Consider the following 26445-nt stretch of genomic DNA (forward strand, 5'->3'; position numbering starts at 1 on the left):
ATTGGATTGCCATAAGATTTAAAGTAAGGAAAGTTTCTTCTCTGATACTTCTCCCAGAGGTCCCTCCTTTAAGTAATGTCTAATTTGTTGACTTGTTTTGATTGACAGGCCAGTGATGATGCTCAGAGTGTAAGGTGGCAACGAGTTAGCTCTAAGATCCCTCTCTTCGCCAGTCACACAGCCATGTTAAGGAAGGTCGCGGAATTACATAATGCTGCATTCTAAACGATAATATCGGGTAATATCTTTCAGCAAGGTGCCTTTAAGTTTGTTCCTGATCCAATCTTTTTGTCTGAATAAACTTTGAATTTTGATCGACTGGATTTTAGAATGAAACCTATGAATTATGACTACTTGAGGGAGAATTATATGACTTCATAGGCAAGCGGTCTTTTTTTTACACTTCCTATTGATCTCACAATCAGTTCAAAATCACCAGGGTGTTTTTCATACCAATTGGCAAATTTCTTATTTCTAGACACATTTTCATTGACCTCCTTATGTTCCTGATACCTAACTTTCAATTTAACATTAACTTCCAAGGTAAACACATTAATACATTTCTAAAAGTTACAATAAAATGGAGGTTGCAACTCGGTAAGCAGAGCTTGTGATTAGTGCACCGTGACATAGAGACAATAAAGACATAATACAAATACAAAGTACAAAATGCAGCAGTGAATCAAATTGATTACGTAGCCAATTTGAATGAAAAAGTTGATGGAAAAACATCAAATGATTTACATAATGAGAAAACATTCAAGGGAAATGATATGTGACATTTATAGATGGGTGATCTACGTAGATAAGTGGTCTATTAAGACCTTGCCAGCTCCTGATGCCCATTGGTACAGTCTGGTTTGAATGACTTTTCAACATGTTACAGGTTATGAAGTGTAGAATATGAAATACCAATTGTAGAAATACTTAAATATATTTTTGTAGGACATGATTGCTCAGTATATTCTAAGTAGAAATAATAAGTTGGGAGAGATGTGCAATTTCTTTCATAGACTGACTAAATCATAGTACTTGCCTTAGCTAGTACCAAATCAAGATTGTTTGATGTTGTGTATAGATCTATAATGTGTTTTAAACTGATTTGCTTTGATAATCAAATGTTATTTAAAAGAGAAAGTGCATGTGTCACCATGTTGGCTTTTTTAAGCAGGAAAAATGAGAGAAATATATTAAAGGGCAAATCCATCCTAACTCAAAGTTGTTTTCAATGAATAAAAAAATAATAATGATAAACAAGCATATTGCTGAAAATTTCTTTCAAATTTGATTTAAAATGAGAAAGTATTAAAGGAAAATTCAAATTTTTGCTTATTTTTCATAAAACAGTTATTAGTACATTACAGAGATATTCAAATGAGGCACTCACTATATCTTTTGTATTTTTATTATATGAATTATACAATATTTCAGTGTTTGCAAGTTTGACAATAAATGGACTCTTCATCAGTTCACAATAGATAACCAAAATGTTCAGGTTCTTTGATAGATATTCGCTAAATCATTAATATCTTTTTGTAATTTTTCTGATTTTATCGAACCAATTTAAGGGTGGACTTATTCTTTAAACAAAATTATATGACTGGATATTTATCATACACTAATGCTTTGACATATAGAAGAATATTCACTTTTTGTGTTTTATTTTTTAAATAAATTAATATCTGTGTGAATATGGTGTGATGTTCATTATACTATATTGATATTCATTATACTATATGTTGATTTGAATAATAATATTTAAATCTAACATGTAGATTTATTTTTAAATACCTTTTAGGGCCTTTGAAATATCACAGCAGTGCCCAAGTGTGCCATACACTGCATGCTTATAATAAGCATTTATTTTGTGTGTTTTTTTTTGCAGACTTTTTAAGAGGATTATGACTCATAGATTATTGCTTTGATTGTATTGTCCTAGGCAGGAAACAGGAACAGCCAATAATGAGTATTGTATGGGTAGCTGATACCTGATCAGTGCAGTCAGTTTTTCCTGGTACCATTGTACTTGTCACCTAGGGATGTATCTATTATCCCCCATCCTCAACACTGAACAACAAAAATACTTCACACAAATATTTTACAAATGGGGAAAGTAAAAATGATATGTTCACATTTGTTTTGCACAGTATGAAGGTGCAGATTAACAGCACATTATTTGATTATAAACACTAGTATTTATTTCATTAATTAGACAGACAAAATCACTAGTAAGACAGGATTAATGAAGATTCAACCAGACCAGACAGGGAGATACTATTTATTCATTCTTTAGATATATTCACAATCAAAATTGACATATATAACAAAAGATATGCAATTTGTGTTACATTTTACTTAATCCTCACATACCTCATCTTAAATTTGTTTTTACATGTATATATTGCCAATATACTCCTTTCTTTTGTAAGAAAATTTACCTGTATTTTTATGTTTTCTCTCCATTCAGTAATAATGCACTAGTTTAATGGATGCACTCAGTGGGTAAATGTGACACATTACTATTTGACAAGACATATCAAAATCAATCACAAACATGTTCATCACATCGATCTCAGTGAGCTTTACAATAAAATATTTATACAAAATTGTAATTGTAATATGTATATAGAGCCAACAGGTGGTGAGCTGCATAATATTTTTTTCTTCAAATTTATCATGAATTATTATGTCATTAAATATCGATCATGTAGATATCTTCCATTGACTGTATGTAGAGGCTGAAATACATATTATTATTGTGTTCACACCTATTGTTTGAGATTAAATTGACACCTAAAGAAACACATTTATACTAATTTTGAATGTATATGAGAATCTGGAACAGAATATATACACAATAAATGAAGTTTCTGAGGATTTGCTTGATGAATTTTTGCATAAATTAGCATTTCTTTTAAAGGATAGAATGGACCAATTGTGGCTTTGAATTTAAGTGGTACCTTTGTACCGCATATACTGGAAAATACACTGAGTTGTTTCTGCAGTCAAGTTTCCAGGAGCCTGTTTCATAAAGGACTTGCAACTGTTGTAACTTTGCCATAAATGCAACTACCAGGGTAACAGGGCTCAGCAGCCAATCAGAATCAAGGATACCGTGGTAGTTGCCATAATGGCAAAGTTACAACAGTTGTAAATTTTTTTATGAAACGGGCCCAGGTCTATCTTGTACTATACAAGTGATATCATATATGCTTGAATTGTGAAAATTAGCCTTTAAGCAGATTTTATTCTACATCAATATCTTTGCCTTTTCACTATCATTAGTTATAAAATAAAGTTATGTTAGCTATAGTGTGCTTTATAGATGTACATGTATGTTAATATTTATCTTTATTGTACGTCTATGCATTACTATGTTTGGATAGTAAAATGACTGTATAGATCACGGTCTGCCTTAGCTATGGCATCATTTCCTCAGATCAACCCTGCAATTTTATTAAGTAGCTTTAAACATTTCCCTTAAAATCATTTATTAGATGAGATTCTTCAACTCCAATTTAATTTTATGCAAATATTAATGTTTTACCAGATTGATTCTTTTTTTTGTCTATTGTTCTGAAATATGTGATATAACTTGCAGATATCATATTATATTTATTTTAACACAGGTTTATGTAAATACAAATATGGTGTAAGTTTGTTTGGTCGTGTTTTTTTGGATTTCATATAAGAAATAGTAGAATTTAAATGTTCATGTCAATATACTGTATGAAAGAATACTGCAAGAGATATTGAAAAACTGATGATAGTGCTACTCAGTAATTTTTCAAAGATTTCAGAAAGAGTTATGAGTTTATGATCCCTCTTATTTCTTACAATGACAAATCTGATGAATATGAATCTTTATAACTTACGAGACTGATAAATGTAGATTCTGTATTTTACTACTAATGTGTGACTATCATTAATCATGCAAGTTTAAATAAAATATGTTTCATTTAAAGAAGAATTTATAAAACAGAAGATTAGTTGAACTATTATGAATATCAAAAAATATTTGTGTTTATGTCATCATAAGGCTGGTACACATTTTTACCTGCTATGATTGATACTACTGTTAATCAGTTGATAATGTGAAGTTACTTTGATGACCATGTTGTTGGTCATACAGGGAAATGAGAGAAAATTAGATATTTTTCTTTTCTGATTACCAATGATGCATCAAAAGAATATTACAGTATCTTTGTAATCATGATTATTCTGAAAAGAAATTTGTTGTGTGATGAAGTTTTACCAATTAGAATCATGATATTATCATAGAAGAATAGCGTGTAAGATTGAAATAGAATTTGAATGAAAATAATCCCTTTTGAAAAACAGTGTGTTGTTAACAAAAGCAGAAAACAAAAATATGTCAGTGAATTGAAAAAAAATAGAAATTCAAACCTCCAAATTGATATGAATCATTTATGAAAATGCGATATTCTCAAGAATCTTGCTATGATCAAGATGCTATAATGCAGTCGTTGCCTGATGTTGAGCGTCTTTATGTCTCTTGGGAAAATATGACATCTGTATTGCAAGTCAACTAATTTTGCTGAATTTATTACACATATTATATTACAAGCAGGATGGGGATCTTCCAAGATGTGTGAAAATCAAATGTGTCCATGTGTTATATTTTCCCAAAGAAAAATATTTTACAGACATGATTTTTGTTTTTGACATCGTGACATTTTTAAAAGATAATTTCTTGTCCATGTATTTCTAACTTTCCATGTTTAACCGATATCTGCTCCTGTGAAATAGCATCCGATTTAGGGTTTAATTTATTCTTCCTCAGTAGAAAACCATGCAGATACAGATATTACAAGAGTATCCTATATTTACAGTACTCAATGGACCTACAAGTGAAGGGAAATGATGTAGAATATTTGTTTCTTGTTATAGACAAAAAGAGACATTATACATTTTTATATTGTAAGCAATTAATAATAGAAATTAGTAAAGATGAGATAAGGTATTTTTTTAATATATATTGTACATGTACAATTTATACTTATCAATGTTATAGAGATATTAGTAAACATTAGTTTTTTTTTAGTGTGTGGTATTATCAATTCCTTTATGGAAAGTCTTTCAGAAGCAAACCCCTATGGATTGACAAAGTGCATAAGAAAATGTAAATACCTTAAATCAGTACAATCATGGTTTGATTTTCAGATTGAATTTTATTAAAAAGGAATTGTTTTTGTATACTGAGATCATGGTTAATCCATCCAATTTATAGAAGATTTAGCCTTAGCATCAAGTGCATTAATTGAGTCTTTCGCTAAGCAATCAAATCTTGATGTGCAAATGAAGCTGCTGTATCCATTCAGTGCTTATTTGATTTACACTGTATCATGTTTTGAAATTTTTTCCTCATAATTATGAATAGAATCATACACAACCTGGTATTTTTATTTGCCAATTTTGTTCCACTCACGTAATTCTAATTTCCTTATGCTGGAGAAATATGTATATGTATTAATTGTACTATTTTATTCATTCCTGCATATAAGAGAATACTTTCAATAGAATATGTTCATAGTAGAAATTTTATTTTTGTTTTTTCACCCTAGAAACCTGCTGAAAATTGTAACAAACAGTCATGTTTATACCTGTAATATCATAATTTTCTATTGAATTACAGTGAATTTTGTAAACAAGTGTGTATGTAAATTAAAATTATTAAAACAAAGGTTTTGCTATTTGAATATCTTTTCTTTGTCTGATTTCTCTATTTTACAGAAAATTATATGGCTGTTTAGAATATATCCCTTTGTTGTACATTCTAATGTCTCTAAGACTCTTCTGTCTAAACTTAAGGTAGACAGGTTGTTGATGAAAGTGCCAGTTATGTTGATTCTGGTGCTGACAGTATTTCAAAATTTTCTCGATATTCTATTATTATATGGTTGCAGTATGGATGAAAGGGAAAGTTCACCCTAGCTTGAAGTTTGGTTTTAATAAAAACAGAAACATGTTTGTGAAGATTAACAGTTTGAATTGTCACATGCTAACAGCTACCCCATCGGTCCTGTGATAAAGATTTCCTAATATGAAAATTTTCTCGAAAAATCAAAACTAATTCATATTATATTCATTATATATTATACCCACTTTGGTAAGAAAGTTGGTTTTTTTTCAGTTATGAACCATTACAAACTGGGAATAATGGAATATACTTCATAGCATAATGGGCACTGCTTGCAAATTACATCACATTTTATTTGGATTTTTATCAAATCTTCACTATTTTTTTTTCTGGTGAACTCTCCCTTTAAAGGGGAATCAAACCCAAACAAACTTGTTTTTAGAGGAAAAGGAAAATCAGACAAGTTGATTGGTGAAAGTTTGAACTTCACCAAACAAACCATAAGAAAGTTATGAATTTTCATAAGCGGTGACTATTGTTAATCACTAATAACCATGGAGACTTCAAATTGGCCGCATATGTGATGTCATAGTGATGCAAGGCAAGGACTACTCTTCCATGTACTCCAATACATAAAATGGCTAAAATGACATTTTTTTCGAAAGTTGTACTTCAAATTATATTTTTCTTTCATGAGGACATAAATAATACTACCTGTGATATATTTAGATTACTGCCCCAGGGGAATGTGTACTTAGAAGAAAACAACAGATCACCGATAATAAAGTACATGGCCTATGGGAAAGTTGTCCTTGCCCCTTGTCATACCGGTAATTTACTTACCCAGTTGCCAATTTGAAATCTACATAGTCTTAGGGATCTCAATTTTAAAACGGCCATAACTTTCTTATTGCTTGTCCGATTGTTTCAAACTTTTACAATTGTTTTACTTATTTTTCTCCTTTCAAACAACATTTTATGACCAAGGCTGGATTTCCCTTTAAAGAAGCAACAAGATGACAGATAAATGGATAGAAAGCAAGGCTTCCACCTCTGGAAATACCCCTTGTATTATGTAATTGCCCCCAACACTATTTTACAATTGGGATTTCTTTCCCCTTTGCTCACCCCTGGACTCAATACTATACCCGGACTATTCTTTCATCATTCTGTTCCTTCGCTTTCTCCTTCATCATCGTCTTCTTCATCAGCTTTATCTCTCAATCATTTCCTTTAATCCCCTTCATTTATCGTCTTTATAATCGTATTCGTTGCCAAAGTCAACCTCTTCATCAACACCACCATCAACACCATCTTCAGTAGCTTAGTCATTCTTTTTTCTAATATTGCCAATGGTTCGCTTTTGGAAGAAAGCATATGGTTGCAGGTTACTTTCAAAAGGGGTATATGAAAATACTGAAATACTGAGCAGTGATGTCACAAAATATATGTATACAAAGAGCATCTCTGGAAAAAAATGAAAATTTCTGATGCTCTGTCATATCATCACAAATATGATAGAAAAGGGAGCTTAGAATAAAGTTCCTTTATTCTGCTATAAAAATTTCAATACTACTTCATGCACGAATGGGTAAAAGTTCGAAGGATGCCATTTGTGCAAAGAAATTTCAAGCATTTATCTAATATGGAATTTTTTTCGAGACAATTTCCTTTTTGAAATTAAGATATTGACTGCCAAGTAACTTTTAGGTATCCTGTTTTTTTTTTCAGTTTCACTCGCTTGAGCTTGTCATACAAGTTTATCAAATGAATTGGACTAAACTTGAAAAGGATTCTCATTTTTTTTGGTGGGGGGGGGGGGGGGGCCTGTATACACATATGATTCAAACAAAATAAAATGAAGTCCTGTTTGGTTACAGACATGGATCATAACAGACATTTAATTCAGCTAAGTATGATATCAAGTGTAGATTCTGCTGGTATTTCGGTAACATAGGTACATATTTATGTAGATCTTATTTTTGAAACAGATACATGGATGTATTCCATTTTGATAACTTTATTTATTCACGAGAAACAGTAAGGAATGACAGAATTAGTACGACATAAATATTCAGAAAAGGGCAGGTAATGCCTTGAAACAAGGAAAAATAATGAAGTCAAAATTCTCTTACATTGATGATTGTCTAGTAGAACATACTTGATACGCCTACTTGATACATATATTTAAAACAAAATAAATACCGACAGGAAATTGATACATACATGTAACTTACAGCTTTTGAAATAGGCAACATGATTTGTGTAGACAAGGTATTGTATGCCAAAGAACCATATTACATCACACACTTTGATAGGAATGGGCAAAAAACCCTCATAAATAAGCAGTAATACCATTCAATGTTTCCTAGATAGAAAGTCATATTGTATATCAATGTACACAAAAATAAATCACACATTCTAATATTGGAATGAGGCGAATCTAAAGACTTCCATTAGGGGCATTTCTCCAAAATCTTTTGAACATACATGCACAGGCAGTCATTTGCATGAATATCTTAATGCATACAAACATTTGACCTCACTTTTTGCTCCTGTTAATAATCACGGTAGACAAAAGGAAATAAACATACCCTGAGAAAAAAAGCACAACCATCTCCAATACTTTTTTTTAAATGAAAGAGTCACGTATAAACATGAGGTATTCAGCTGTCATACAATACAATATCTGAGAAGTTTTAATGGATCATGGTGCTGCTTCGAAATAGGAAAGATTTTGTGTGATTCTTAAAATCTTTCACCCCCCAATTTTATTTTAATGTAAAGAACTTGGAGTATTTTGATATTGATAATCAATTGATAAAAGCAATGAAAGACAGTACACACAATGAAACTTCTCCTGTAATGAATCCCACTGTTTGATTGTTGAGCTAACTTTGATGGATTTGGATCATTTTTGAAAACTCACAAGGTGATAGAACTAGGGAATGAAATCTGGATAGTGCTTCCACTGTTCACTAATACCAAAAGCCTTAAAATAATTTGTCTTTGATTTCATATATTAGTAATTGAACTAGTGTCTATCAGGTGATTAGATATACTCATTGAACGGACGAACATTAAGCACAATACATATGTGAATATATTTTGCCATTTTATGATGGCAAAGTCGCATGCCTGTTCTGTTTTTCTGGCCATGTATTTAATCAACTTCCTCGATGGTGGGGCCACCACCGGTTCCACTGTCTCCACCGGGCATACCGCCGGGCATACCGCCAGGCATACCACCAGGCATACCACCAGGCATGCCACCTGGCATACCACCAGGAGCACCGCCAGCAGCTTGGTACATCTTGGTGATGATTGGTGTACAGATACCTTCTAGTTCCTTTTGTTGGTACTCAAACTCATCCTTCTCGGCAGTCTGTGATTATAAAGTAAAATAAAAAGGGATGGTTGGTGCACTGCTTTTTTATTTTAAGACCATTTTTTCTAGGATGACTGCATAACTTTTGTTATTCTAGGACCACTACTTCTAGAATGACTTCCACAACTTAACCCTATCTTAACTGGGCTTTTCATCTCGGCCGCTGATCGCGCGATCGCCGCGAAAATTTGCACATGCGCGTAGAGCCGGATGTAAACTACAAGACTGTATGGTAATATTTTCAAAAAATTAATTCTTTATATTTTTAATTAATTATGCAAATAATTTTGTTTTTTGTGTATGTTTTTGCCTTTAACTCAATTTATATAGCTAGTAGAATGCTCATTTTTGGTTGGAGTATCAATTATTACATTTCTAACAAATATCTACAAAAAAATTACAAAAATATAATTAATTTCTTATGTATTTTTTTTTTTTCAATGCACTTTGTCGGGTCCCTTCTGCGATCATAAATAGCATAAATAAATCCATTTAAACCAACAAAAGTAAAAATAATCATACATCTATGAGTTATGGTTGAAAAACACAATTTGCATCGACTTTGTACACGGAATCACGTTTTTGAGCAATTTCTGGTCTGACATGCACTTACAAATGTTGCGTAATTTCAGAACCGCGTCCCCGGGCGCCGCAATTTTGGTCTCAAAAGATGCGCAAGACTTGAAAGTAAAAAGTCAGTGAGCAGCGCGATCAAAAGACGGCGTAGTGATGAAATTTGTCGAGGGGGGGGGGGGTCAAATTGACCCCCCCCCCCCAGTTTAATAAGGGTTAAAAACCGTTCTCAATACCTTCCTAAAACTAGTTTACTGGAAACTAATTTAAAGTGTAATGAGAACTGTCAAAGCGATCCACCTTGCGATGTAGTTTTCAAGATCGCTTTGCCTCATTAAACTGGTTTTAGCGTGAGGACACAACTGTTCTTTGGAAAGCGATCTTCGCATATTTTGAGCACGCTATCCTACACACTGTGTAGAATGCCTCCGCTGCGGTTTCAAATTTCATGCGAAACATGTCACCCCGCTGAGAGCATTCCCATAGCAACAAGATCGCTTTACATGAAGTGATTTCGAAAACCACTTTCGTGTGATCAAGTGGGAACTCTAGCAAAGCAATCTTCCAAACTGGTTTCCTGAACCGGTTTCCAGTTAACTAGTTTTAGAAAGCGTAATGAGAACGGTCACTAAGTATACAAGAACCAAGTTTGAAGTTGATCCGTCAATTTTTTTTTTGACACACGAAAGAGTCATTTCATGTATTTGTATATAACTTCTATACCTCCCCAAATCTACTTGATCTCGATCTACGCATGTATGAACCATATTTCAGGTTGATCTGTCACTAAGAGTTCTTACATGACCTTGTCACGCATGCATCTACTCAGCTCATCATTGCTTCCCTATGCATACATGGACCAAATGTGAAGTTGATCCCTCAAACAGTCTTTGAATTATTACGAGAACTTCTTTCATCTTTGTTCTGGATACCCTTAAAAATACTCAGATCATCATTCCTCCCACTTGCATAAATGAGCCAAGTATGAAGTCGATTCTCTTGGAATATTGTGAAAACAAAAACAAATGGATTACCCAAATACATAAAGGGTGTAGGAATACAATAAGACACTGACCTGGTTGGAGTCCAGCCAATCCAATACTTCCTTGCACTTGTCAACGATCTTAGTCTTGTCTTCTTCTGGAACCTTGTCCTTGATCTTATCATCTTCCATGGTGCTCTTCATGTTGTAAGCATAGCTCTCAAGGGCATTCTTTGCTGCAATCTTTTCTTTCACCTTCTCGTCATCTTCCTTGTACTTTTCAGCCTCTGCAACCATCCTCTCAACCTCTTCTTTAGAAAGACGATCTAAAGAATGAGTAGGAAGAGATGTATAATAAGATACCTGAGACGTGACAGAATTGCTTTTTGGGGCCATTTCAAGGTTAGGCACTTTTTTTTTCTTTTCAGGTTTTGGTCCGCTGCACTATCAGGAGTAACCAGATGAAATGTTTTGGTATGCACATAACAGACCCTTGCAGGGTCTACCTCCCATAGTATAACAAGAGTCCAACTCAAAAGTGTCGAGCACAATAGTGCAAGATGGTTCAAAATTAGAACTGATGTCAACCTGGCAACATGCCTTTATTCTCATCTTTGCCATACCTTAACTAATCTAGATATTGACCAAACGAACATAGTAATTCTTAGATCATGGGCAGTGGAAAGAAATCAAGACTTTTAAAAAATCAGATTATACTTAAAAATCCTTCTGCATGACATTCAAAAGTTTTAATTGTATATTTAATAATACGTGGTGTCTGTTCACACCTGTCACATCTGCATGCCCAATTTCTCAGAAACAGATTATGGTCTGCATCTCTGCCAACATGAAGCCGATTCACTTAGAATATTTATATATTTAAGCCTCTGGGATTGGCTGTAAATAAAACTCATAAAAAGATTGCTGCTTAACTTAATTCTTAAAAACATTCCAAAAAGCTTGAAATGTCAATCAACGGAGACAATTTGATTTCAATCCAACCCCCCCCCCCCAAATATTAGCATAACAACCACTTTGTAATGACATGAAAAGTACAACAATTGCTTAGACTTGTATGAAACAGAACCAAAACATACTATTACATTCAATCCTTTTTATGTGGTGAAAGGGAAAAGGGTTGAAATACCATCTGCACATTTGGGTCTCTTAGTCCAATTACTCAATATGAATTCGCAAAGCGTCAAATAGACAAATACAGTATAATTTATTTTTTACTGGTTTTAATCACAGGGATTGACATGAAAATATATTCATTTTTTTTCTTTCATAAAATTAATGCATTAGAATAGAAAGATTTTGGATGAAAGTGTCATTATCAAAATTACAGGTATTCATCTCCAGGGGGGTTTATCAGGGGGCACTCTCTTTTCATCCAAACATGTGACATTCTTTATTGAGGGCAAACAAAAGTGTTGTTAGATTGACCCAATACCAACTCAAGAGGGGGGGGGGGGGGTAATTCAACCCTTTCTCTGAATGTAATTGCCTAACAGACAACCAGTATCACAATATGACAAAGGATTTTTCTCAGTATTTTCAAATGACAACTTCTGTGAGCTTCTTAATCCTTGTGATGGCATGTCAGAAAATCGTAATAATGTACTTACCTCTATCATTGGTGATGGTGATTTTGTTCTCTTTGCCAGTACTCTTATCCACTGCAGATACATTCAGGATACCGTTGGCGTCAATGTCAAAGGATACATCGATCTGGGGGACTCCCCTAGGTGCTGGTGGGATTCCAGCCAGCTCAAACTTCCCAAGTATATTCTGACAGGAGAAAAAGTCAAGGCATAATGCATTAATTCTTGTGTAATCATGGGAGACCTCTGGCCCCCATAATAACATTGAGGTCTCAAAAGAGCCTTGTACCCAATCATGTTCCAGTCAACAGCCCGATAACTGATATCACCAGAAGTTGATTGCCATACTTCTGACTTATTCTCGCTTGTGGCGAGTCTCACTGGACCAATGCAAAATTTGTTACTTTGATAACTTCTGAAACACTGGTGCCAACCCCAAAATTAGCAAGGAAACCTTGGCACAGACATACTGGAAATCAAGAGGCTTAGAGGACAGAGAAATGACCAGACAAGTGCAACAAGAATCTTTGTTTGGTTGGCCAAGCCATTAAATGTACTCAATTTGCAAGTGTATAAAAATTTTAATTCAAGTAGGATAAACTTACATTGTCTTTGGTCATTACACGCTCGCCTTCAAAGACTTGGATGAGCACACCTGGCTGGTTGTCAGAATAGGTTGTGAATGTTTGTGTCTGCTTTGTTGGGATGGTTGAATTCCTCTTGATCAGAGAGGTCATGACCCCACCAGCTGTCTCAATACCCATGGATAGTGGGGCAACATCGAGTAGTAGAAGACCTGAAACTTCTTCAGACTTGTCGCCAGAGAGGATAGCAGCTTGGACAGCTGTGATCAATGTGAAATAAGATTTGAATAATGAAACTAGATGAATTATCACTATTCACAATCAAAATTCCTGCCTTCAAGGGTGTATGGTTAATTTTTTTTCAGAAATAAGATTTCATTAAATGAATTATTCAAATTTATACATAAAAAAAAAACAATTTGCTTTAAGTAACCGTTAATTCTCTTGAACGTTTCACAATGGAGATTTAGGACCGAACATAGCCAACTTTTTAGTTTCAAGTCTAGCTCAATTTTTTAGACTAAATTTGTGACACTAGAGTATGCAGTTACAAAGAAATGCATTATGAAAATGCATGTCAGATAAAAAATTGCTAAAAAATGCGACTTCTTATACAGAGTCAATAAAAAACTATTTTCAGCTAAAATTTATAAATGAGCGATCATTTTTACAACTACTGACAAAAGTCATCTAAGTAATTGCTATTCGTTGCTGAAATAATATCGCCAATGAGTTTTGTTGAAAAAACAATTAAAAAGTTAATAAGAACAAAGAACTTCAAATATACATAAGAAACTGATTCTGGATTTTTTTTCCATTTACAATTGAGGAATTCTATATTTAACATAAAGAATTTTTAAACCCCCAAAGAGCATTCTAGGTTCGTTAGGGAATTAGAGCAATAAGTATTATTTCATGAATAAATTAGCACAATTAATCCATATCAAATTTGGTGCAATTTGACTATGCCATGGCATAGAATATGCTTAAAAATACCCAAGGACTATTAGGGTTTAAACGTTTTGAATTTGTTTGCAACTTGATGAATTAGTGCCCGTTAATCCACATGAGTACACAAAAAGAAACCAAAGCGGACGTGTGGCAGGAATTTCATGTCGTGTATATGAACAAGCCCACTTAGACAGTCTTCACAGTGGTTTTCAATTTTATCCCAGTGCTGTCGCGGGATGGCAACACCGCTATAATTCCTTCACATTAGAACAGTTATCCGACACAGTCTCGGGATATATTTCACGTACTCATTCATATTACAGTAGGTGATTTTTATGACCTCTGTAACACATGCAGGCACGTGGCCCCACGAGTGACCCCGATATAACTGGAAACCATGGACTGATCTTGATATACAGATCAGTGCCTGATGTCTGCTTGCTAGATCCTTGATCAAAACTCCTCATTATTTTTTGTTTCTAGTCAGAATCACATTATTATATGAAGTGCAAAATATTTTATTTCAATGAAATTTAGGCTAATATTCTGATAATAATTCAATTGATTTAAATTCATTGGTAGCTTTATTTATTTTTTCAGTTCATATACTCCTTTGGAGAGAAAACTGGTAGGTAAAGAAATCAGAAGTGGTTTATCCCGGTGTTGTAGTGGTGTGCGCTCACACTAAAGGTACACCACGATAGTTCCAGGATTGCCCCGTTGCTCTTACTATGGTTTGAGAGGAAAGTTTGTTACAAGGTTATACCGGGATGGTTTATCAAAGGTTCAGAAATTCACATGATGCCAACACTGCTACTGTCTTGGGACAGTCCCTAGACTGTAGCGGTGTTCGAGGCCAGCATGAAGACGGTATTTGCTACATCACTATGTACAGAAACACACCTGCACCATAGGCTACAGCCTCGTCTGGGTTGATGCTCTTGTTGAGTTCCTTTCCCTTGAAGAAATCTTGTAAGAGCTTCTGGATTTTGGGGATCCTGGTTGAGCCACCAACAAGAACAATATCATGGATTTGAGTTTTGTCAAATTTTGAGTCACGGAGAGCTTTCTCGACAGGTTCGAGTGTTCCGCGGAAGAGGTCACCATTCATCTCCTCAAATCTTGCACGTGTGATGGAGGTATAGTAGTCTATGCCTTCAAAAAGCGAGTCGATCTCGATGCTTCAGGGAAAAGGAAACAAACATACCATTAAATTACTATCAGCAATCTCATAGTAACAGTAGCAAAGGTGATGCCCCAACTCCATTTATCAATTGGAAATTAACCGCAACACTATGATGATGATTGAAAATCCATCAAGATTATGTATGCAGACACTTATGTGATGTAAAATGCAAGTTGCTCTCCCACATTCAATTGAAAAATAAATCCATAAATTACCATTGTTCAAATGGTTGCTGGCATTTTAATAGATTTTATGTTTTGATACATTTTACACATTTAGGCACAGGTGAAAGTAATGTACAATTTTCTGGGAAAAATGGAAATCGTGAGAAAAGACATATGAGAAAGCATCATTATCATCATCATGTGACATGAGATGGGTTCAAGTAATCATTATTTATAGGACGAAGCACCTACTTAGCCTGTGTAGTAGATGAGAGTGTCCTTTTGGCCCTTTCACAAGCCGTTCTCAGTCTCCTAACAGCCCTCTTGTTTGAACTGATATCCTTCTTCTGCTTCCTCTTGAACTCATCAATGAAAAACTTGACCATGCGGTTATCAAAGTCCTCTCCTCCTAAGTGAGTGTCTCCAGATGTTGACTTGACTTCGAAGATGCCCTCATCTATCGACAGCACGGAGACGTCAAAGGTGCCACCTCCCAGGTCAAAAATCAAGACATTACGCTCCGGCTCTTCAGCTCTCTAGAAATAAAACAAAACAAATGGACATGAAATGACCTGCTTCAGATGTTAACGGTACTTATTCTAACTGGATATAGCTATAACATCCACAAACATGAGAATGCATTGTATGAATTTTAATATTCAAGTTACCACAAGAAGATCTGGAAACATCACGTTTAAAGTTGCTACCCGCTTGTCCTAAACCCTAACCAGGACAGCCTTTTTTTTAATGATACGTTTTTTTTCGTGTGGTAACCGGGCATCGCATAAATTTGCACAATGGTATTGTAGATTTTTGTTGGAAATGTAAAATCTATATTTTCAAAATTTAGCACTCTACTAGCTATATAGAGTTAAATGCAAAAACAAAAAACATTTGTTTTCCTTAGTTTTATCCAGTAATTACAGTCTCTTTAACCCTTATTAAACTGGGGGGGGGGGGGGTCAATTTGACCCCCCCTCAACAAATTTTGTCACTACGCCATCGCACAAATTTTTTTGACTGCGCCGCTCACTGACTTTTTACTTTCAAGTCTTGCGCATCTTTCGAGACCAAATTTGCAACGCCCGGGTACGCATTTCCAAAATTACGCAACATTTCGTAAGTGCATGCAGACCCAAAATTACTCATAAACGTGAATTTGTGAACAAATCCAATGCAAATAGTATTTTTAGCCAAAATTCATAAATGTATCATTATTTTTCCTTTTACTGCTTAACCGTAACTAGGCTGGGCTTTTTTGGCTGTTCTGTGGCCGGGGGGGGGGGGGGGGGGGGGGGGTTTGATTCAACCCCCCCCCCCCCCCGAGATCTCGGCCGCCAATCGCGCGAGCGCCGCAAAAATTTGCACGCTGGTAGTGTGCGATGTAATCTACAAGGCTGTATGGTAAAATTTTCCAAAATAATGAGATTTTATTTCATATGACTTAATTATGCTAATTTATGCATAAATCATACTTTTTGCTCTAATTCACTAAATAAAGCTCCTAGAATGCTAATTTTTGATAAAAATATTCTTTGTAGCATTCTTAACAATCACAATTGAAAAAAACTTCGGTTTGGAAATCAATTTCTTATGTATTTTTATTGTTTTATGAATTTCTTATGTATTTCTTTGTTTTTCAACCTTTTGTTTTTCTTTGTTTTTTTCACCAGATTTATTGCACAACCTTTTTGAAGCATAATTATGCTAAAATCAATTGATTTCAGCTGTTTAAAGCAAAAATAATCATATCTTTATGAAGAAGATGAGAAAACTCAATTTGCATTGACTTTGTACACAAAAACACGTTTTGGAACAACTTTTGGTCTGACATGCACTTACGAAGTGTTGCGTAATTTCGGAACCGCGTACCCGGGTGTCGCAAATTTGGTCTCAAAAGATGCACGAGACTTGAAAGTACAAACTCTGAGAGTGGCGCGGTAAAAAAATTTCGCTCGGCGAAATGATCGCATAAAATGTTGAGGGGGGGGGGGTCGATTCAACCCCCCCCCCCCGGTCAGTTTAGGGTTAAAATCAATCAATTTTATCTTGTTTATGGTCAAAATAAAGTCCCCGACAATTTCCATTGAAAAAACAATAAAAACAAAAAGTCGAAAAACAAAAAAATACATAAGAAATTTAGAAAACAATAGAATACATAAGACAATAAATGTTTTTTTTGAAATTTTTGAAAAATAAATTTGATCAGATGCCTATCTAGAGTATGTGAAACAAAAATTAGCATTTTATTAATAAGAGCAAACTTAAGATTTTTCGCAGAATATGACATTATAGTTTTGTAGGTAATGCCATGGGTAACGCGCATGCCAATTTTCATCGCGATAGACGGCTGAGATCATAAGGGGGGGCTGAATCAGTCCCCCCCAGTCTTCTTAGGCGTTGAAATAGCCCAGTCTATTTAGGGTTAAAGCATAAGTATGAATATAACAATATCTTTATGAATTTATACACACACTTTCAAAGGTGGTAGTGGAAAATGTGTGGGGGGGGGGGTTGCATCAACCCCCCCCCCCTTCATAGAAAATGGGTCTCTAATCCCCCCCCCCCAAAAAAAGGTTACAATTTGGTATTTTGATGTTACTGCAATCAGAAAAGGATTAGATTTTGCCATGCAGAAGACACAAAAATAGGTTAATCCAAGTCTGGTGATTACCTTCTTGTCCAGTCCATAAGCGATAGCAGCTGCAGTAGGTTCATTGATGATACGTAAGACGTTCAGGCCAGCAATGACACCAGCATCCTTGGTTGCGTGTCTCTGAGAATCATTGAAGTACGCTGGTACTGTGACAACAGCATCTGTTACTTTCTATAGAGAAAAAAGAAAAAATATTTTGGAATTTGATCAGATTTACAATAATGAAAATAAATTATGAAGCATGCAAATCAGGGAGTTATTTTCCTGCAATTTGCTCCACTTTTTGAAGACTGTTACACAAACAGATATTTACATAGGACCGTACAGAACTTTAATACTTGAGAGCTTTTCTCTTATGACCAAAAATCTTTTAAATTTGGTGGGCAAAATTATTCCGTTTTTCAAGAACTTAACAAATGCATGGAGAAGTAACTTAAATCAATGTGGTAGTTTCAAGGAATTATAATTTTTCAATCGCTAATTTTCAAGAAAACGATCTACAGATCAAGCATTGCTCAGGTTTTGATTCTTTCTTTTGAATGCTCTAATATTGACCATGTATACCTTTCCTAGGTATGCTTCTGCAGTCTCTTTCATCTTTACGAGGACCATGGAACTGATCTCCTCAGCATTGAAGGTCTTGGTCTCTGCTTTAAACTCCACTTGAATCTTCGGTCTTTTGCCATCCTTAACAACTGTGAAAGGCCAATGTTGCATATCTAGTTGGACGTTGGTATCTGTGAAGTCCCGACCAATGAGACGCTTTGCATCTGTTGAGGTATGCAGGGAAAAAAAATCATTCATTTACATGTACACCAACATTTAGACTTATGTGTTTTCTATCAGACCCTCCAACAGTTTTCATGATTAGGGCCCTGTTGAATATTATGGTTACTTTGCCATGCAATGGTTGCATGTAATCCTTGATTTTGATAGGCTGTTGATCAGCATTACCAATCGTAGTTATCATAATAGTAACTTTTATGCAATGGTGCCCAGAAGTCAATTTGGACATTACAATTTTACACCGAGTCTTAAGAAAATTCATTTTCAATTCATGTTATTCGAACATGTCTTGTGAATTCAAAATTGAATGAAGGTATGATGAAAAATCTATTTTAGCAAAGATATGATTTGTCATTTTAATTTTGTCACATTATAAATAAGCCTGAATCATATCGATTATTTTGAAAACCGGTGTTCGACAGCTTTAATTCGATCGAACATCGATGCATCGAATTTTGAAGGCGGGAAAAATTGAGTCAATTTTTTTTCTCCGGCCGTCGAGTCCGATGCGCTATGCACGCACTGCATGCATGCACTGACGGTATGCGCTGGCCGGGTGAGCGTTGCACAAGCAGATGACAGAGCAAAGTTCGTTTGTATTTTCCATGATCACAAAAACACAAAAAAGGCCGGGGACCAATGCAGAATTCTTCCTAAAATATTTTCAACAATGATATTTGCAGATGATAACATATAAGTTTAAAATGAAACAATGTTAAAGGCATGAATCACGCAGAGTCGATCCGAATGATTTTCGGTCAACTAGCATTTGCAGTCCAGACTCGCACACACCAGCCCCGTCCGCAGCCTCATACACACACTCTCCCGAAATGCTATTTTAATGCTATTTTCAATATGAATGTACATACCAAAGATTGTGTTGGTTGGATTCATGGCTGTCTGGTTCTTTGCTGCATCTCCAATCAGACGCTCAGTATCTGTGAAGGCTACATAGCTTGGAGTTGTTCTGTTTCCTTGGTCATTGGCAATGATTTCAACTTTCCCATGCTGGAATACTCCAACACATGAGTATGTTGTTCCAAGATCAATACCAACTGCTGGTCCCTTAGACATGTTTGGTTTTAGTTATCTGTAATGACACAAACAATTAACATATAGGTATAAATGATAATTAAACTGAGAAACAGTGGATTGCCTCGGCAGTCTTGACTGAATTATGTGATTCAATATAGCAAAGGTGCTCACTTTGATAACTATCAGAATATTATTCACAAAGAAAACATTTATATAATGAAATATGTTCATTGACCCAAAATGACCTTTGACCTTGATCATGTGATCTCAGACTTGTGCAAAACAATCGGTGATATTTGATTACTCTTCATGTCTATGTTTCATGAACAAGATCCATAAACTTTAGTTATGATGGCAATTCAACAAATACCCCTACCCCCTACATGGCCAAAGTTTGTTGACCCTAAATGACCTTTGACCTTGGTCATGTGACCTGAAGCTCACATAAGATGTTCAGAGATACTTGATTTCTCTTATGTCTAAGGTTCATGGACTAGATCCATCACAAACTGACCTGATTAGGGATATTTTGAGAACTTTATGGAATACATGGAAATATACCTGACAAATCAAATTTTGCGAGAGTGCAGCGCAAGCAGAAAATTTTAATATTCAGACCATAAAACATAAATTTTTAGAGCACTTTTTAAAAATCAATTTGTAAATCAAACATAATGAAAGTTCGATTTCCAAGCTGAAATATTTTGTATATTGACTTCAAAATTTGATATTTATCATATTTTTTTATTTTCAATAATTCAAGCTCTATATTGGGCAGGATATTTAAATCACCTTAAAAGGCAATGCGAGCACGAGCAAATTAAAAAAAATTACATTTAGGGTCTGTCTAACGTTAGTGACATCAAATTTTTTTTATTACCCCCCCCCGCGGGGCGTAATTTCTCGCTCCAGAGAGCGCCCATCATGATCTACTCAACCGGTCAGAGCAGCGAGCTCGATCAGCGAGGAGCCCTAATGTCGGCCCGCTGAAGCTCCCCACACCCGCAGCTAGCTTGCGCTGGCCCAATATGAATCTAGCAAGTCGCGCATGTTTTTTACAATGCCGCTACCGATTACCCCTACGATCTAATGAGTTCAGGAGACCCCTGTTTCTGTTGTGGTCCATTCCAGAGCATTGCACTTTTAATCGTTGATCCAAGAGCCACTCCGAAAACCCTCATTTTAAGGCCAAGATTAAGTTCCAGAGCCCCCTATTTTCGAGTTGGCTAGATCTAACGTTACAATCATGTTAATTCAAGTCCCCCCCCCCCCACGGTCTTCCCCTCATCTTATTTTATTCACTCATTTTTCTCCTTTTACATGTTTTATGTTTAGTCTAGGCCTACCTTTCTTTTTTTCTCCTCTCTTTTCCTTTCCCCCTTTTTTTTTGTGCTCCGCCAACAGAGCCCCAATTTGGAAAAATTTGGAAGCGAAGTTTCATCAATTTTAGTACAAAATGTTAGGAATTATTATAGAGAACAAAATAGAAAGATGATTACAACTATTGAATTCATATTTTTAGTGTAGCCTAATCCAAAGTCAAAGACAAAAAAGAAGGCTTAAAAAATATAGAGTGTCCGGACACCCGACCCCCCATCCTACTCGGTACGGTAGTACTCCTACTAGTCCTACTGAACGAAGTCATGTCATGACTCTGTTCTGTATTCAGTTCCGAATTCCTTCTCTTTTTCGTGACAGACAGTCGGAGTCCTCATGTCATAAAGAAAATAAATTAAAACTTACACTTAGTTACACTACACTTGTCTACAGTTAACTTAACGTTACTACTTACAGTACTATTAATGAGTATAGTGAGTGATTGTATTACCGACCGGCCTTGTATTACCGAACGCGCGCATCATACGCATCAGAAAAAAATTCATACATTCAAAATTTCGCAACATCCTTCCAAAGAGATCTTGAATAGAAAAGTGATGAAAATGGTCAAAAACACATTTTCAAAGTCTTAATATTCTAAAAACAATAAAATATGGTCAAAATAGCTCATCAGTGATTTTGTTGTTTTCTCAACTTTTCCCATAGAAAACACACGTTCGGTAATACGATACCTTTTTCAAGTGACCAAAATATTTCACATGCCGGGAAGAGGGGTCCGATTGGAAGCAAAAATCGTAAAAAGGAAAAACGATTTCGGCAAAAATTTTACATACCGGGTATTTATATTTTGTACGTAATTGTGTATTTATGGTGAAAGTTTGGTGACTTATGACTATGAGAATAATGTGCTTGATATGATTGATCATAGACCAAAAGCTTCAGTCTCTGTATTTTGGTTGTTCCGCTGAACTACGTTGGCTCCACTCACCATACATAGACTGAAGGGGATGGGGCCCCGTACCTACAGCCAACGTATAGTGAACTAGCGTTTTATAGATCGCGATTTAAAACTGTTTTTTAAGCAAAATTGAAAGTTTCATGGTTTCCATTATCAGGGAAATATAAATAAATTAAGTAATTGCATACCTTGGGCCGGAGTTATTGAAAAAAATCCTCTGGATGATTGAGAAATCTGTCATCTAAGACATTTTCACCTGACCTGACGGTTTTTCTTGCAAGTTGCCATCTTGAATGACGTCATTATCGTTATTAACTTAATGTCTCGAATCGATATATCGCGATTATAACTAGTACTAGTACTAGTATAACTAGTATCGTTTATCTTCGGTTTCGTTCGCATATGGAGCAGATCGTATAATATCGAAAGCAATATCGATATCACATTCGTGATTGTTGACGTTCGTTTGTAAATATTTTATAGTTTGGCTGCCATTTTGACCATTTTTATCGTGTTCAACCCAATTAAACATCGGTAAAGTATATTTTTCATGCCTTTTTCATCTATATCGTTTAAAGTATTTAAACAGTGAAATATAAAGTTTTAAAAGTTTGTTGTTTATACATCCTTAGATTGTAAATTCGATGTGTAAAATTACATCAAACTTTGGACTGTGAATTGACAAAAAAAGGGAGGGAATGAGAACACATGCGAGCCCACACTTACACCCTACCGTCGGTAAATGGGGATTACAGTAAAATGTCAGAAATTGTTGAATAAATCCCCAGAAACGACGGTTATTCCTGTCTAGATTGATCATTGAATTCATGAAAAGTGTTTGGTAATACGATCCACTACCATACTATCGACTATTACTTACTCGACTTACTTTAAATTAATACTTAGTTAACTCAAATAACTGTAACTAAGTTACTTAGTTAGTTAAGTTTCTCCGTCTTACAACAGATTTAATAATAAAAGTTAAAACTCCACTTGCCTTCGCTTCAATGACTTGTAAAAACAAAAACTCAAGACTTCTCTGCTCCCAGTTGGTCCCGCGTGCTCTTTTCTTCCCGTTGCTTGCTTAAAATGCGAATTCACACGTGTATCACTCACGTACCGGTCACCAACGTCACCTCGCCTAGCTCGCTGCACTGCACTGTAATCTGTCTACGGACGTGGCATATTGTACCGGTAGTTTAGAAAGATCTAGAAAGACCATTATGTAAGATCCGAGACCATCACGTGACCATAGCACGTGACTAAGGAAGGTGCCGCACGCGGTAAATTACCAATCGTTGTTTGGATAACCGGCCCTATGGCTAGGCTATGATGCCCTATCTATTGAGGACTGGGGGGGGGGGGGGGCATAATGGAGCCCTTCTGATCTCGGCCGCCGGCGTAATTTGTATTTACACCACTGCTCCGCCAAAATTCCTAGAAATTCGAAAGAAACTGCTCGCGGGCAAGTCTAATCTGTGCGCTCAAGCAAAGCTCTCGGATCGTTCTCGCGTTAGATTTGGGTTAAATTCTCCTTTGCAAGTTGAATTTATATCCAAAACCAATCACCCTGTTACCACATTATTTTCTAAAGGTTATTGTTGATATTACGAAAAAGGGTTCCAAAAACCATTTGAGTTTGTAACAGAGCTGATATGTGATTTTGTATTGAAAATGAATATGTACAAGATATTGTCTAGTGATGTTGAGCCAATTAAGTGCTGAAAGAATGTGTGAGGGTCCTTGTTATGCACAACTAAGCTTGGTATAGTGCACTTGTTGGACAAAGTTCAGTAGTAGCTGTGATAAATGACTGAGAAAGATGAAAAAAGAGGGGAAAGGGGTTGGGAGTGAGAAGGAATGATAAAAACGTTTGAGGAAAATTGGACAACTAAAAGAAAGTTATGAAATTTTAATCATGAAAACCTGCACAAGACAAATTGCCAATTTTATGAAGTCATGGATGCACCACTAACCATTTGTTTTGTTTACAAATGTATTTATACTGCAAAATTCTTTATTTTACCAATCACATGATTTTTTTTTCAGAACTCTAATCAAGTTCGTCGCCCAAATAAAGTAAAGGAGAATGCTGGAGAGAGCGAGAGAGAGAGGATGAGTGCTGAAGAGATGAGGGGAAAATTTTAAACGAAGAGAATAGATAGTCGAGTCTGCAGCTATAAGAACCCTAGTTCATTGTTCAATGCATCTGCATGAATATCTGGAGGTGCCATAACTGCGAACAAAATGATCATACGATTCCTACACATGTAGGAATTAATATGTAATGCAAGCGGATTAGGTCCCAACAAACTCAACGCTTTTTAAAAGCTGCATATCTTATTCATATATTGAAATAAGGTTTGTTTTGAATAAGTAAGTTAAATCATGGACCGACTACGGTTAAATCAAGGAGATACGAACGTGTGGCCAACGTGTTAGACTCTGGCGCGAGCCGTTTCTATGGCGTTTTTCAATATTTTGGCGGAGCAGTGGTGTAAATAAAAAATACGCCGGTGTAGCGGCGGATTCGGTTCCACCGGCGGATACTACCGTATCCGCCGGCAGATATCGTTCTGAATGGCCGATATCGTTTTTAATCGGAACCATATCCGCCGGGTTTGACGCGGCTTGATGTTTGCAGATTTGGTTCCTCGGCGGATTTGGTTCTATTGACGATACGTGTAATATTTATTTGGACAGACGTCCAACCTCGGCAGCGCGCGCATGCGCGGCTCTGGCAATGTCGTTACCAATGGGGGGAGGGGATTTTCGTCCGCCTTTAGACTTTTAGTGAATTTTTATTCAGGGGCGGATCCATACCGCTTTTGACGAAGGGCTCGATGGGGGTGAGGGAATAGGAGAAACAATGACTCGATATATCATGTATACATAGACCTGGCACATGCGCCATGCAAAACTTTGCTATTTATTATTATCAGATTTTGATGAAATTTTCATCATTTTGTTTTGTAGGCCCTACGCGTGAAAATTTATACTACTTTAAGTCCGCAGTATGCATCGAAATCTTTAACTGTGCTTTTTCACACCATGATTAGTGTAAGTTTGCCAGACTGGCGAAAATTTGTACCCCCATATAGGCCTATAGTTTTTATAAAACTACAGATTTTCAACGAGTTAAAACTTCATAATTTCAAAATAAATGAGGCAAATTAGTTTATGAATATATATTGCTGTTAACTCATATTATTGCTTGTAGAGTGCTAATTTTTTGTGAAAACATTTAAAAAAAGAATTTCAAAACATGATTAATATCTTATGTAGTTTATTGTAGGCCTATTTTTAATTTGTTTTTTTTTTATTCCTTTTTTTTTCAATATTTTTGTTAAGGAATCTGAATTAAAGGGATGGTCCGGGCTGAAAATATTTATATCTAAATACATAGAGTAGAATTCACTGAGCAAAATGCAGAAAATTTCATCAAAATCGGATAACAAATAATAAAGTTATTGAAGTTTAAAGTTAAGCAATATTTTGTGAAAACAGTCATCATGAATATTCATTAGTTGGGCTGATGATGTCACATCCCCATTTTCCGTTTTCTTATGTTATCACACAAAACCATATTTTTTTCATTTATTTCATACTTGTGTGAATAATATGTCTCCCTTATAATGAAATAAGTTGCAGCAATAAATATCTAATGCACTAAATCAGTTGTCAATCCAAATTTTCTAGTTCTTGGAGGAAAAAATTTGAATAAACCTAATTTCATATAATAAATTACAAAAGAACAAGTGGAGATGTGACATCATCAGTCCACCTAATGGATATTCATGACGTAACAGGCGGGGGGGGGGGGGGGAGTTGCCCCCTGTCGGATTTAACCAGGAATAAAAGAAAAACGGGAAAGGAAAAAAAAGGAGGGAGAAAGAAAGGGAAAGGGGAATGAGGGGAAAAGGAAAGGAAAAAGTGAAAAGAAAACGAAGAACAAAACCCTTTTTAATGGAAAAGGACGGGAAATCGGGAAAATGAACATTTGAGAAAGAACAAATCATTCCAAAACAGGCATATGTAATGCAATAGCACGGTGGGAAATAAATTAAAAGATGACAAAATGGCAAACAATAGCGCGAAACGAAGGTAAAATGCAATTAGTCAAAAGCTAATTTTTGGAAAACAAAGAAAAGGGACAAGAAAAAAAAAATAACACGACCGGGCTTCCGATGATTGAAATTAAAGAGCGGGAAGAAAGATGGACTGCATACAACATTGTGCTATAAGCTAGCCAAATTTTATGTAAATAAGCTACCGGGGCTTTGCCCCAGACCCCACACAGTAGGGGCTCTTCATTTATACTGAACCTCAAATTGCTCTATAACGCTTTCCGTTCACAAT

At 35.4% G+C, this 26445-nt stretch overlaps 2 protein-coding genes across 12 annotated transcripts in view; one reads left to right on the forward strand and one right to left on the reverse strand.

The window, feature by feature from the left end:
* LOC129257707 (transient receptor potential cation channel subfamily M member-like 2) overlaps nucleotides 1-5720 on the forward strand; it is a 64782-nt gene extending 59062 nt beyond the window's left edge. For all 11 annotated transcript variants that reach the window (XM_054896098.2, XM_054896099.2, XM_064096531.1 and 8 more), the window contains one exon: nucleotides 109-5720. In XM_054896098.2, the coding sequence (XP_054752073.2) occupies nucleotides 109-225 (117 nt within the window). In that variant the 3' untranslated portion in view covers nucleotides 226-5720. The remainder of the gene's footprint in view (nucleotides 1-108) is intronic.
* Nucleotides 5721-7750: 2030 nt separating this feature from the next.
* On the reverse strand, nucleotides 7751-23513 carry LOC129257709 (heat shock cognate 71 kDa protein-like). Its single transcript, XM_054896100.2, has 10 exons — nucleotides 23084-23513; nucleotides 19625-19845; nucleotides 18534-18739; nucleotides 17988-18140; nucleotides 15566-15849; nucleotides 14867-15144; nucleotides 13034-13272; nucleotides 12453-12615; nucleotides 10918-11150; nucleotides 7751-9266 (listed from the first exon to the last, which is right to left on the reverse strand). Exons 2-10 carry the CDS (start codon nucleotides 19827-19829, stop codon nucleotides 9045-9047), a joined length of 1983 nt encoding a protein of 660 aa, XP_054752075.1. The 5' UTR covers nucleotides 19830-19845; nucleotides 23084-23513; the 3' UTR covers nucleotides 7751-9044.
* Nucleotides 23514-26445: the final 2932 nt, after the last annotated feature.

This window comes from Lytechinus pictus, chromosome 3 (assembly GCF_037042905.1).
Source record: "Lytechinus pictus isolate F3 Inbred chromosome 3, Lp3.0, whole genome shotgun sequence".
Taxonomy (NCBI): Eukaryota; Metazoa; Echinodermata; class Echinoidea; order Temnopleuroida; family Toxopneustidae; genus Lytechinus; species Lytechinus pictus.

Bases quoted from the DNA above. Each gene is read 5' to 3' on its own strand.
- LOC129257709 (XM_054896100.2), bottom strand. From the start codon at position 19,829: ATGTCTAAGGGACCAGCAGTTGGTATTGATCTTGGAACAACATACTCA. The intron at 15,850-17,987 runs GTAATCACCAGA...TTTTATTTCTAG, and splicing joins CTTATGGACTGGACAAGAAG to AGAGCTGAAGAGCCGGAGCG. The intron at 9,267-10,917 runs GTCAGTGTCTTA...TTATAATCACAG, and splicing joins ATTGGCTGGACTCCAACCAG to ACTGCCGAGAAGGATGAGTT.